Below are 14,161 nucleotides of genomic sequence, written 5' to 3'. Positions count from 1 at the left end.
GTGAAGGGCTTTGGTGCTGAACTTGGATCCAGCCCTTGCCTAGAGGGCGCAAACAATCGTCCCATATCCAAAAGTCTTACGAAGGGCGCCAAAAGTTACTTAAGATAATATTGCTAACCGCAGAAAGCTGGAAATCGCGGGCACATTCACTGCTGCAACAAAAGAAGTTTTTAAACTAGAAATATCAGCATTAAATTACTTTTCCCTATTTTTAAAAACCAGGGCGATGTGCCAGTCCTTTTTTAAAAAAAATCCTTTTCTTTTTCTTGAGATTCAGTTAAAACTAAGAATCTTTCTGGTTTTGGAAAGAGGCAGATGTGAAGTATATCTTTTAATACACCAAAAGAAAGATTTTAATCTGCTCTGGAAGAGAGCTTCCCAAGAGTACACACGGAACAATAACTTCTCACTGTGCCTCAGTTACATGTTGGGACCGTCAGCCAGAAACTTCTATCGAGGAAACTTGGAGCGAGTTGAAGTTATAGATCCCAGCAAAGGTTTCCGTGGCCAGGAAGGTTGTCTCTGTAACTCGGCTTAGCTTTTAGGACATTTCTCTTCTCCTGAAATCCAAGAGGAACCAAGGAAAAGCAGTTGTTTAATTGGGGAAAATGGGACTCTCTCATTAAAGATTTAAGTCATTATTTTCCCTCACCCCTTAATAAATAATTTGACAGATTTTCAAGGATATTTAGGAGCAGGGTGTGTGAAAATGATCTGAAGCATTCAGAAATTATTTTAGCAATAAAGTAATCGGAGAACAAGTATAAAATAATTTTAGACAGATGCAGAATATTTTAGAGGATTATATTTTGTTTTCTCCAGTAGCATGTTTCTTGCCCCTAACTTTAAAAAAAAGGGGGGGGGCGTGGAGGTGGGTGGTGTAGTCTGAATGAGCCTGGCCTTAGCACATCACTTCATCCCCACCTGCAGAGTGGGGGTTCCTACAGGACTGTCCTCTTTTCCGAGGCTCTCTCGCTATTTAACCTCTACCAAGGTGCAGATTCCTCTGTCTGTGTGCCAGTGTCTTTCAACCTGATCTTTCCTTTTGGAATTTTGAGAAGGATTCGCAAATGCAGCAGGCTGCAAAGTAGAGTTAGGAAGAGGAGGAGGAAGAGATGGGATGGGGGGCAGGAGGAAGAGGTATTTTTTTTTTCTTTTTTCTTTTTTTTTCCATGAGGGAGGAAAGCCTGGAGAGAAAATATGAGGTTAAAAAAACTGGAAAAGCAGGCTTATTGGCAACTTGCCAAACCCTAAAAACCACCCCCCTTTTCTGCCAAAACAATACTTTAGCAAACCTAGAATAATTGCAGGAAGCTCTTTTCCATTTTAAGAACGATTACCTGGGGGAGGGAAAAAGAGGGGATTCTTAAAAGGCACCCTTCCAGAGGTGTCCCAGGAACAGGAACGGTAATGATAGCCTGTGTCCAGTTCTGGGCACGCGTTTGTGGACCAGAATATCTCCCTTCCCTTAGGGGACATCCCTTTCCTTTTTTTTTTTTTTTTTTTCTCCTAAAGAGAAAAAGATGTCACAGCTAAACCACTGTTGTTTCTGAACGTGATAGAACTTTTTCTATGGCGTCTGTGTTCAGACCCACCAGTTTCACAGTCCTGGGAGGGAGAACGCTCATTAATCTCCGCCTCTTTTTCTCCAGACAGCCCCCCCCACCCCCCAAATCCGGTGACTCTTCTGTGTGAAATTATTCCCCACCACCCCCGCTTCTGAATGCCACAGGACTGAAGCTGCACAAAGTTTGCAGGATTTTGTGCATAATTACCTCTGCCGACGATCTATTCCCACAGAAAGCTTCGTTGGAGAGATTACAATGCTTTGAGCCGTACCGCATTTCAGAGGGGAAAAAAAAAAAAGTTACCTAGGAGGTCTGATTTTTTAAAAAATTTGCATACATGCAAATTTGCCCCCCCCACCCCGGCCTTCTCCTCGGTTCTCTACGTGCCCACACAGTGAACCGGGAGCGCAGGGCAACCTGGCAAAGTTGTCCAAGTCCTCCACCGAGGTCCGCGAAGGTCTGCGGCGGGGCTTGGGGGATGGGGATGAGGAAAAGTAGTTTTGTTTGCTTAAGCACATCCTGTGGCAGCCTATAGCTGCCCGGGAGTACAGACTGTAACTGCTCCTCACTGCGTTACCCAGTAATGCGCTGAGCGGGGAAGCGGGGGCGGGGGGGGGCAGAGGGAGCGAGAGAGCCTGCGAGCGAGGGAGCGAGAGAGGGAGCGAGCGAGCGAGCGCGAGCGGCCGCGGAGGCTCGGGACCCGGCTGGCCGCGCGGCGCCGCAGCCGCCCCCTCCCCCACGCCCTCCCCCCCCCCCCCCACCGGCGGCGGCGCGAGCGGGCGGCGGCTGTGCGGTGCGGTGCAGAGCGGAGGCGGAGGCGGGCGCGCGGGCAGCTCGCGGGCACCCGGCCGGGCGGGCGCGGGAGCGGGAAAGGGTGCGCTATGCCTTTAACGCCCGCGTACAGTAGACATGTATAGTGGAGTGTAGGGAAACTCTAGGCGGGGTTAAAGTTCAGCTCATGGAGCGGCAATCGCGCTGGCTGGCTGGCTGCAGTTGAGCCGAGTTGGAAATGTGAACGCAAGAAGCAGGCTTGATTTTTTTTCTCCCCCCTTCTCTCTCTCTCTCTTCCTCTCTCCCTCTTTCTCCTTTCTCACCCGCACTCACGCACACCTCCAAACCGCACACCCAGACGCACACGCACACCCCACCGCCCGGCAGTTATGTATTCTCCGCTCTGTCTCACCCAGGTAAGCAGCTGTTTGGATGCGGCGGGATGGGGGGCGGGGGGCCGGGGTTGCGGGGGCAGACCTGGGGCTGGGCACGGGGTGCCGGGGACCGTCGCGCCGGCCGGGCCCGGGGAATGTGTGTTGGTGTGTGCCCGTGTCTGCGCGTGTTTCTGTGTGTATGTGCGCGTGTGCTCGTGGAGGGGGGGGAGAAATACAGCTTTAAGAAAGTAACTTTGTTTCCATGCGGGTGCATTCCTCTTGCACGGCCATTTGTGTGGGCACATGGCTAATGGCGCCCTCTTATTAATGCGTTAATTAATATCGGGGCGATTGACTGCGGAACGGCGGTGTTTTCGGACGCCCCGCACGTGTTTCGGCGGGGTTGCAGCCCATGACACGCTGAAATCTGGACTCAGCGTTTCTGCAGCCGGCAGGCCGGTTTCTGTAGTTCCGCGGCGCCCGGGGAGGGGGCCGCCGACGGAGCCCACCGCACGCCCCGCACGCTCGGGGCAACCGAAACCCCCGGGTGCGGGAGAACTCGCGCCTCTGCGCCCACGGCCCGCGCGCGGAGCCCGCGCCGCGGCAGCCTCCCCAAACTCTTACTTTTGTTTATTGTTTGTCAGCCTTTGGGGTCCGGCCGCGGGAGGGACGCGGGCCGGCGTCCCGGGCCCCGGCCGGGACAGCGCCCCTCGGACGCGGGCGGGCGGGCGGGCGGCGGCGAGCCGGCCCCTGAGCTCGGCGGAGCGGGGCTGCGTGGACGCGCGTCCCCCAGCGCCGGCCGGGTGGAGCCTGCGTCCTCGCAGCTCGGCGCCCGCTCGCTTTCCCGAGTGAAAGTTTCGGTGCCGGGACGAGCCCACGCTGCGCAGGGCGGCGAGCGGCGGAGGCCGCGGGGCCGCGCGGGCCGGGGAGCGCCGGGCGGAGTTGGGCTCTGGGCCGCGAGCCCGAGCAGCAACCCGGGCCGGACGCGGCTCCCCCAACCCCCCCCCCCCTCCCCTCCCGCCGCCTCCCGCCACCGCGCGACTCGGGCAGCTCCGCGCGCAGGACGGGGGCAACTTTTCCCCTCCGACTCTGCTGACTCTACTCGGAGCGTGGGTCTCTCTCGCCCCCCGCCCCTCCTTCCCATGCCCTCCCTTTTCATCCCTCTCTTGTCTGCACCACCCCTAGGCAAAATATTGCTACTTCACGGCTCCAAATCTGGACCCTTTTGAATATATTATTTATTTTCTTTGAGTAAAAGGCATGAAGTCAAAGTGATTTTGCGCTAAAAACATTTTTTTTTTTTTTTGGAAAAAAAGTGTGAGCTTTCATACTGTTTTGGTACATTGCAATCTGACCATTAATCACCTACGTGAAGTTGTATGCTTCATATAAAATGTTTATTTACCACTCCCTTAAAAAACCTGCTACCACTTACTGCTTTCATTTAGCAGGAGATAACGGTTTAACCGGAATACTTGATGAAAGGCTAAAAAAGTGCCAATAATTTTTTTCTTTTCCTTTCTAGATTCTGGATTTATTTTTCGTATGACATCCTTTCTTATTCCAATATCGAACAGTAATCATACCGGCCATTTGATCTCGGAAGACTCTTAAAAATGCATCTTTTATGTTGAAATGGTCTGTTTGGGATTTAGGCCTAGCCTTAGTAATGGGTAGCAGTTGCTTGTAGTTATTGTAAAAGTTTTTTTATTTTTCCCTAGCAAACTTCCAAAGTTCCTATTTTGGGAACTGGTGGAATTAGGAAGGAAACTTTTCCAACCACTTCTGGCAAGGTTCACAATTGCATATGGATAAGATGCAAAGTGTCAGAGAATTTGAGTGAGTTATGACTTCAGTGAAAACGCTGAGTACGAAGCCTCAAGTTCTTGCTGGCCAAAGTTTGCCACCCAGAGAATGTGTAGACAATACCAGGGTGCTGCAAGAGTGGGGAATGACCTGAGCAGACCCATGAGCCTCTTCTCAAGTGAGCTCTCGAAAGATACATTTATATTTGGGGTTGGTGCATATGTGAGAATACCTGTGTCTCTGTGCAGGCCCAGGGCAGAGTCAGGTATTTGACAAAGCTGGATTCTCTTGGCTCATGAGCTATTATCACATTAAGAAAGTTTTGTTTTGTTTTGCTTTGTTTTTTAAACATATTTGGCAGTGTGATTTATACATTCACTAGGCCTTCTTCTGGAAACACCGCTGAAGGAAACACTTAGTGTAACAGTATGTGAAGCAAAGGTACACTAAATAGTGAATGAGAGCCATAGATTTTGAGGTCTTCTTTAAAAAATTGATTTACAGTTTTATTCAACTTGCTGGAACACCTACAAAGCTCTAGAGCCAGTTTTAGAAAGACAAACTTAGGTAGTTTATTGGTCATTAAAGAAAGTCCAGTCAGCACAGTGATAAAAGTACTCTAAATGAAAGAATGAACTCCATGTATGTGTGTGCAATTTTTAAAACTTTATCAAGAAAATGTCAGACATCTTATTTTAAACCATACAAGCATATCATAACCATCCTTTACCTGACCATAGAATGATATAACCCAGTAGAAATTTATAGGTGAACCTTTAAAAAGTAGTTCCAGAAATATCAGCGCTCAGTGGTTCTTAAACTTGGCTTACTTACAAACAGATCAACGTTTAAGATGCTGATTCAAAGTCATACCGCTTTTGAAACAGGTTTTCAGGTTTGTTTTCATTGGTGGCCTCTAACTTTCTCACTGAGTACCTATGTACAATATTCTTTATTTTCTCTTGACTATTTTGGAATATTACATAGCGTATGGCAGTATGTGCAGCAACATGATTTATAAGGGCATACTTTTTTTTCAAAATTAATTTATGCTGTGCCTCAACATTACCTACAAGTTAATGATATTCTTTACTTTCGATGATCTAGAATATTTCTGATCGTGAGGTGAGAAAGATAACTAGCACTTTAATGGTACGTGGGAGTAAAGTTATACAAAATATTGTGGACTTTTATTGGCACATTCTTGAAACCTTTGGGGAGTAATAAGTCATAAATACTTTTGATGCAAAATTGGGGACTTAGATTATTCTTAATGATTAGTTGACATAGTTGGCCTTGTTTAAGTGTTTTTATGATGAGATAGATAGGCATTTGGTTGGCAGGTAAGCAAAATCCTTTTGAACACGAATGAACGCAGCTCACAGTTCTGTGAGAAGCTTTACTAGTAGGAGTCTCTTCCAACATTTAAATGCCATATCAGAATGCTTTTTTAAAAAATGTTTATTGTCATTAATAAACCTTTTGAGTGAGATAACATTTTAACATAAATGTGGATTGTTTGGAGTGTAGTTATGCTTTGCTTTATAAAATGGGGCTGAGATTTTAAAATGAAATCCTCCCTTTGGTGAAAGCTCACTTTGTAGTTAGGGCAGACTCCAGGAGTTCTTTGCATGATACCACAGAGCCTTGGTCCCTAGCATGTCCTGTGTATGTAAGGAAATCAGCCAATGTGAAGGACTGTTCCAAACCCCAGTTTTATGTATTTTAGAGCATTTCAAGGATGAGCTCAGAATTTAGTAATGTTTAAATGCTTTGCGGTTTGGTGTATACCTTATAAACCGTGACCTGAAAAATGCTCCCCCATCCCATTTCTGCCTTTTAAAGTATGGCAGTGAGAAAGATTCTCAGACATCAGAAATTAAAAAATGTTTATGGATAAAGGATAATATAATTCTTGTATTTCTCTGTGTTTCCTCTCCACTTAAAGAATGCACATATGTTATAAAAGCTGACTTCTCTTTTGGATTTTTATTGAATAAAAGCAGTTTTCAAAGCTAAACTTGAAATGCAGAGCCTAGAATTGGTTCATAGAAGAAAAAGATAAATGTCAATTAGTGAAATGATTTATTATGTATTACATTATTATGTACTTGCTTTAAAAATAGTCGTCTAGTGTTTACATGATTGATTATAATTTAGAATGTTTTAACAGTCTTGGAAAATTGGAAAAATATTTTTCCAATTTTAACCTCTCCATTTACATTTGAACATTTAAAAAATTAATAATTTATAGTAATAATATTTTGGACATTACAGTTACTTGTGCCTCCAAAGTATATATTTAGATGGATATTACAAACTGAAAAAGAATGCATTTTATAATATTTGTCTGTTCTACACCCTTCTTTAAAAAGTCATCAAATATCTCTTTGGTTTTCTTATCCTCATTCATTTGAAAGTAAATAATTTATCTTTTGGGGGTTTGTGCGGTGGAGAGAAGTTATGTAAGATCAGTGTGGGTTGGTTAATCAAAAGTTAGATGTACTCAGAAAGCTTTGTGGAGGTTACTGTTTAATTTTTCTTTAATTTTGTATTTATATTTCCTAAGAAAACAACAAGTAAGAGAATCAAACATTTTCATAGGACAGTAAGAAAAATGTGAACATCTTAAATTGAATTTTATTTTCAAATTACTTACATTTTAAGAGGCAACCGTGGAGGGTTTTCCTGGAGTCTCGTAAACATTAAATGTACCAGCTTCTCTATTTCCTTGTGAGAAAAAGCCTGAAATATTATTTTCAAAAATTAAATAACGGTTCTCTTTTTTTAGGGACGATTATTCCTGAAGGCATTTCACGAAATTAACTGTATTTAGTTGCAACCCTGTTGTCACAATGACGCATTCTATTTACTATTTGGCATGTACGCTTTTCTTTGTTTTTCTCCCCCCTTTTCTTCCTTTTTGTTTCATTCCCACAGTATCAGCAAGTATGTCTTGGAAATAGATCTTTTATTTCAGCCTGAAGAATATCAAATTCATCTCTTCTTTTGTAGACGCCAAATTTTTCTAAGTTTTTGACTAAAAAAAATCATACGCAACTGTAATACTTAAGAAGGAATTAAGATGTTACCAAAATGACTGAGAAACAGATTAGAGTCTACAGGCAATATTTTTAGAGGGAAAGTCTTTGTTTTCATTGATCGTGGAGATGATTTTTTGCTCCTAGACTTCCATAAACATTGACTGGCATCTAAATGTTTAGGATTTGCCAATCTGGCGGCCGAGCCCTGGCTGTACTACAAGTAGTGAGGTCAAGGCTGGAGCAAAATTAGATATGCCTTTCTTGAAATAGGGTTAAGATTATATATCGTTATAAGCATTTCAATAAACTTCACTTACTATCTAAAGGATTTGGGACCTAAGCCTGGCAATAGAACCTGGTGCACTTTGGTGAACATATCAAAACATTTTAAGATTTTTAGCAATTTTTTTTTGCCGAGATTGTGAGAAATGATACTGATAGTTTTCTTTTTTCCCCCTCAGACTCCCTATAGGCATCCTCTATATAATTTTGGTAAGGTAATGCTTGAGTCGACTTTCAAGTGAAATCATGTTTTTTTTGTTGTTGTTTTTTGTTGTTTTTTTTTTAAATGACTATCTGAAGAAAAGTTGTTTCCTTTTGTCTCCATTGTAGTTATATTTTTGTTTTTGTTCATCTCTCTAGGATGAGTTTCATCCTTTCATTGAAGCACTTCTGCCCCACGTCCGAGCCTTCGCCTACACATGGTTCAACCTGCAGGCCCGAAAACGAAAATACTTCAAAAAACATGAAAAGCGTATGTCAAAAGAAGAAGAGAGAGCCGTGAAGGATGAGTTGCTAAGTGAAAAACCAGAGGTCAAGCAGAAGTGGGCATCTCGACTTCTGGCCAAGTTACGGAAAGATATCCGCCCCGAGTACCGAGAGGATTTTGTTCTTACAGTTACAGGGAAAAAGCCTCCATGTTGTGTTCTTTCCAACCCAGACCAGAAAGGCAAGATGCGAAGAATTGACTGCCTTCGCCAGGCAGATAAAGTCTGGAGGTTGGACCTCGTTATGGTGATTTTATTTAAAGGTATTCCGCTCGAAAGTACTGATGGTGAGCGCCTTGTAAAGTCCCCACAGTGCTCGAATCCAGGGCTCTGTGTGCAGCCCCATCACATAGGGGTTTCTGTTAAGGAACTCGATTTATATTTGGCATACTTTGTGCATGCAGCAGGTAAGTGCAATGGTGAGACGTTGTTCTGCTTTCTCGTGTGTTTCTTTTCTGCTGACCTCTGTATATGCCGGGCCATTCAGGCCTCCTCCAAGTGGCAGGCCACATACGTAGAGACAGGTGTGGTTGCAAAGGTGAACCAAAGTCACCAGAAGCCCCGGTGTCTGAGGGGACATCTTCACTCAGGTGGAAAAGCGTAGCTTTGAGAGGATTCTCCCCAAGTTCAGTTCTCTTGGCGAGTAGTGTTATCAGAGGTGTTGGTAGTTCTGTGATATGTTTAAACCACGTTTTTTGATGATGGGCGAGAGAAGCCTCATAACACCTTTCTCATAAAGGGGGTATTTTGAATGGCAGGTGATCTAGTTGAAAAGCACTGAGTTTGGTGGTGAGGCAGTATTTTTAGTTGCTTATCTTCTGGGAGTGTTTAACCTACTGGGGCCTCTTGGACCCCATGCTTATTAAGAAGATGTGGTAAGATTACTGTCAAATTGCTGATCATTTATGAAGGAAAAAGAATCACATTAATATGTAAACTTAGTAGCTTTGTACTTAGGAATTCGCATTGTTGTCTAAGATAGCTGAAGGAAAAACAAACTAACTCTTTACGCAATTGATGGTAAGGTTAATCTTAAAAGTAACCAACCTGGGTAGTGCATGAATGCGCTGAGAAATTGATATTGATCATTGATGGAGTGAGTTGCTTTGATTGGTGATAAAATTCTTTATTGTTTCAAGGCTGTTTTCGAGGCATGTTTTACCTGTGTATGTTATACCATTCTAGAGTAGCATTCAGGATAAAACTACTGAGGGCTGACTAAAAGAATGCATTTTTACTTTGTTTCTTTTGCCTCGTTTTAGACAAAAGGTTCATTGTGTTATGTGAAAGCTCAGGTCTTGTGTAACTTGTTGACTTTTTATATGTACATATCGGTCTTGTTGGATTTTACCTTCATGGCAGTTACTTGAGCCAGATGAAAGAAAGAAGGTTGTGGAATCCTACCAGTAGGCTCTTTTGGGGTTCATATATTCATTTTTTTCTCCCCACAAAGAAGAGAGGTGTTACCTGTAAGATCAACACTGTACTGTTTTGCAGAATGTTTTTAATTCTAAAAATGCGAGCTATTTTTTAAAGTCAGCTGATAGCCTATTCTCTATTATTTTCCTCAATATATGTTTTAGAAAGAGAACTTTTGTTACCCATCTGTCCTTACATAAGAAACTGGAGAAATTAACTTTGCAAGCATGTCACATTATCATTTGCATTCTGTTGGCAGGGGATAGATGAGTATTTTAGAGGATGTGATCTGTAAGTGTTTCAAATATTTGGGTTTGGGAGAATGTGTACTTAATTGTAAGAAGCGCCTGTTGCTTTAGCCAGTTCTGGGTAGTGAAAATGAAAAGGCAGCACCTCTCCAATGACCTCTAGACAGGAACAAGTATCCTTTTCTTAATCCCCCTTTCACCCTATTGTTACTTTGTTTTCTGCATTGAAAAAGCAGAGTTAAATTTTTAAGAAATTTATTTGCGTACATAAGTGGAGATTCTGACAGGGAAAGGCAAGGTGCGGAAAAAAAAAAAAAAGGATGGGTGCTACAGGTGCTTTCAGGGAGCACCCTTTAAGATCTTGGGGTTAATCTTTTTGATATTTAGAAAAGTCCATCATTTATAAATTGTCGCCAGTGCTTTAATTGGCCAGCATAGAGAAACGAGGGTACCAACAGGTGACACACACCGTGGCTTGCGCTTCCTTACCAGGTACGTCGAGGTGAAGTACCGGTGACCTCTGTCGGAGTGAGAAGAATCGTTCTCAGTGTGAGATACAAACGTTTCCCTTAGATTGAAAGAGCCGCAGGCTCTCCAGTGATTGCCATTACATGTGTTCTCCTTCGTTGTTGACCGTTTGCTCCTGTGCCGTTGCTGCAAATCCTTGAGCTCACACGGTGGCTGGTTGTCTCAATACCTGAAGGATTATGTGGGTAACGTGACAGGTAGAAGGTTGCTTAGGAGAGTTAGCATCCCTACTGCTTATGAAAGATTTATTGACAGCAACGTGGATCAGACTACCTCTCGGTTTGGTTTTCCTGACGTATCCCAGAATCCCCTGTTAGGCCTGAATGGCAGCCAAGTGTTAGGCCATTGGCTTTCACGGAGCGCAGTAATGGCTGCTTCTCTGTGCACGCAACAGGACGGCTGCAGAAGAAAATATTAAGGGCCTTTTGTCTGACAATAGTTCAAATTTGATTTAAGAGATTTAGAGACCTGTTATTTGTGGACGGGAAGCTAGTTGCCAATACAAATACGAGGTAGATCGGTCAACTTACATACAACTGATTTGACAAGCATCTGTTATAATACTGAAGATTTGTAAACACTAAACAATGTTTTTACCTCCTTAAAAGTTTTGAGAACTTGCCAGTATTGGCAGGAGGCAGAGACTCTGAAACGTGCTTCAAGAAACATGCCAAAACCATTGTGGCCTTTTCACCTTTAGTAAATTTTTTTTCCCACTCTCTCTTAAAATGTTGGATTTTTTTTCTTCCAAAATGCCATTTCCCCCACTACATAGCTCCCAAAATAAGATTTTTTTTCCCTTTTAAAAACTTGTACAATAATTATTGCTTCAAGCCTCAGCCTTTTCATTGGTAGGAAGTTGAAATCTTAGAACACACGTATAAATACTGGAAGCTAGTGCACAATCAATCATTCTTTAAAAGTGGAGGTGATTTCTCCTAAGACTGATTGAGATGCTAAAATACAATACACAAACCACCTTCCATTTTTTTTCCCCTCTAAATCCAGTGGTGTTAGAACTGTCTGAATTTTGTGGCTGATAAACAGTAACAAGGGTAATGAAATTGGAGTGATTCCATAAGCCTGAGAATTTCATCTCGTTAAAAGTATAAAAGAGTAAAACCATTTTATGCCCTTAATTTGGTCTTTATTTGAGTTGTCCTTCCGTATGTATCGTATGACAACTTGGAGATATTATGGAATTGTGGCAAATGGCTTTCTTTGTGGGCGTGTAACAGTAAAGCTAATTTATGACCAGTCTTTACCAGATGATCTGAATCAGAATCTACAATATACCCGGCACGTGGCAAGGTCACAATTTAAGTTGTTAAGGTCATAACCTTAGCCACCAGGCATTTGACCTTTTAGATAAAGTTAACCTTTGTTCATTAGTAGGCACTCAACCGAGAACTTTCTGGAGAGTTTTTTTTTTTTTTTTTTTTTTAACTGCGTCTGTATAACTTCTGGTAATGTAATCAGATTCTAGAAAGATTCTCAGTTGAGTTCGTTAAATTTTGTTGGGAGGTTCGACTTTTTAAGGACTCCTCTCTTAGATAGAGGTAAGTTGCTGTATCTAAACTATAGAATGATAGTGTCACAATTTATTTTTGATAGCTATTACCTGCTGTGAGGTGGAATGAAAGCTCTGAGGCAGCCGTGTGGAGACATTTAAAAAGTAAAATTAAATAAATAGAATTATATTTAAATCAACTGAGTAAGGCCTTTGCTAATTTTCGAGCGGCATAAGGCCCAAAGCTAAATTGCAATAAGCATCTTCACTTTTTGCAGATGAGGAATTTCCTAAGACTGGAAGTATTTTTAGTGGCCTTAAAATTTGCTTTGAAAGACTAATAAATGACTGGAATTTGTCAGGTAGTTACTGTAATTGTTGATTAGCCAGTGACAGAGCGAATTGAATTTGTCCCAGTGTCCTAACACGAGTAGTGTTAGTTTTAAGGTAGAAGGTGACCAATTTTTCACAGTACTGTTTTAGTACAGCAGCTACTGGTTGCTTCCATGCTGGCCCTGCTGCTCCCTTTGCTTAGTTTTGCTTGGACCAGGAATAGTAACGGTCCTGTCACTCACTGAAAGAGCTGTTTGCGGTGTGTCGGAAGTCTGGTACCTGTTCTGTAAACCTGTACGGCCAGTATTACTGATGACCACATTACTTGCACCATATTGTTCATTTAATCATGCTGTTGTGAATGCTCCCTTTAAATTATTTACATTCGGCCAGTTTTATTCTGATGTGCCACGTATTATTCCATTTCAACAAAGGGAGAGATAGTCCCATTCAGGTGCATTTTAGTTTTATTTTGGCTTCATGATTGCCATTCCTTCATATAGTAATAGAGAAAGCCGTGATATGCAGATAGACCAGATGGTCATGTTGACAGATTGAGAATTCACTTCCTACTGCTTCAGAGCAGGTGTAAGATTGGGAGTGTCTGTGTATGAGCGTGTGTGTGCTTCGTGTGCATGTGTGTGCACATTCAGGCTGCACACAGAGTGCTCTTTAGAGCACTGCAAATGATTTCTTTTTTTAAAAAGCTGTTACTTTAAATACACTGTAACTATATGTGTAAGGTTAGCAGAGCATATAGAATAAGGATTGTAAACATTTTTAAGTGACTAATGTTAGATTGTTATAGTTTATAATTTTATGCTGAATTAGTTACGGTAATTGCTTAATTTTTAAGTGACTTAGTGCATTAGTTTGCATCAGTATTGCATATCTAAAATATGTTCAGTATATTTTGTTAGCAGGCATACATGCGTATGTGTGTATTTATGTTCAAGTTTAGGACGACGCATTATGTAATTACGCTTTTTCAGTACCTCAGTAAACTCCTTAGTAGAAGGGTGTGCAGCTAGTTTCTGGGATTTAAAATAATAAGCTGTATTCAGAAAAAGAGGGAGTAAGACTAATACACAGTGACGTTTCAAATTAAAAGAGTAAGTACCACTCTGTCTCAAACTCTAACCGTAATCTTAAGCTAAACTCAAGGTAGATTTTGTGGCTGACTGATCCATTCCGAATTATTGGTATATGCACCGTTTTAGAAAGTTTCATTTATTTTTTTGTCTTTTAATTCTTTAAAGGAAATAGCACCAACAGTCAACAAACTTGAGATAAATATGGCTTTTATGTCCTTCAATGTTTGTGTAACTTGAGGGTAGTAACAATATCCTTTGTCTAGAATGTAGTGAAAAAGATGGAAATTCAAAGGCAGAGAGGGTGTAGGAATAGGGAGGAAAGGTTGTTCGGAGTAAACTTATGAACGGAGGTCAGCTCATTTATGGCTAAGAGGTTTGAATGTTGGTAAGAAATTTCCCAATGCTGCTGGCTTAGATTTGCCTTGTCTTCTTTTCCACCCAGTGATGAATAGCATTAATTTAAACCTATTTAGGGCTAGTGTGGGAGAAACCACAGCCTTTGTTGTGGTCACTGCTGTACACAGTAGGACTGGGTGTTTCACTTGGTTAAGGCCTCAAGCTGCTTCCACAGGATGCAGAATGGCCTGTCAGTTTTTAAAAACTTGCACAGAAGCAGCAACAATTCTAATTGCTTGCAAATGTTAATATAGATTATTGAAAGCAATTCTGAGGTTAGAATAGAAGCAAAAACATGAAATA

At 42.2% G+C, this 14,161-nt stretch overlaps 1 protein-coding gene and 1 long non-coding RNA gene across 3 annotated transcripts in view; one reads left to right on the top strand and one right to left on the bottom strand.

The window, feature by feature from the left end:
• Nucleotides 1-344: 344 nt before the first annotated feature.
• Nucleotides 345-2,138, bottom strand: LOC124515163 (uncharacterized). Its single transcript, XR_006962760.1, has 3 exons — nucleotides 1,986-2,138; nucleotides 1,776-1,826; nucleotides 345-560 (listed from the first exon to the last, which is right to left on the bottom strand). It is a non-coding gene; the product is annotated as an uncharacterized LOC124515163 (long non-coding RNA).
• Nucleotides 2,139-2,436: 298 nt separating this feature from the next.
• Nucleotides 2,437-14,161, top strand: part of NFIA (nuclear factor I A) — a 367,160-nt gene continuing 355,435 nt past the window's right edge. For both annotated transcript variants that reach the window (XM_047083781.1, XM_047083780.1), the window contains exons 1-2: nucleotides 2,437-2,755; nucleotides 8,206-8,737. In XM_047083781.1, the coding sequence (XP_046939737.1) occupies nucleotides 2,729-2,755; nucleotides 8,206-8,737 (559 nt within the window). In that variant the 5' untranslated portion in view covers nucleotides 2,437-2,728. The remainder of the gene's footprint in view (nucleotides 2,756-8,205; nucleotides 8,738-14,161) is intronic.

Source organism: Lynx rufus, unplaced genomic scaffold (assembly GCF_022079265.1).
Source record: "Lynx rufus isolate CCGP_SWC_20201006 ecotype Redwood Valley unplaced genomic scaffold, mLynRuf1.p SCAF_2, whole genome shotgun sequence".
NCBI lineage: Eukaryota > Metazoa > Chordata > Mammalia > Carnivora > Felidae > Lynx > Lynx rufus.
Note: the sequence above shows the minus strand (reverse complement) of the source record. Positions and strands in the feature narration are given on the sequence as shown.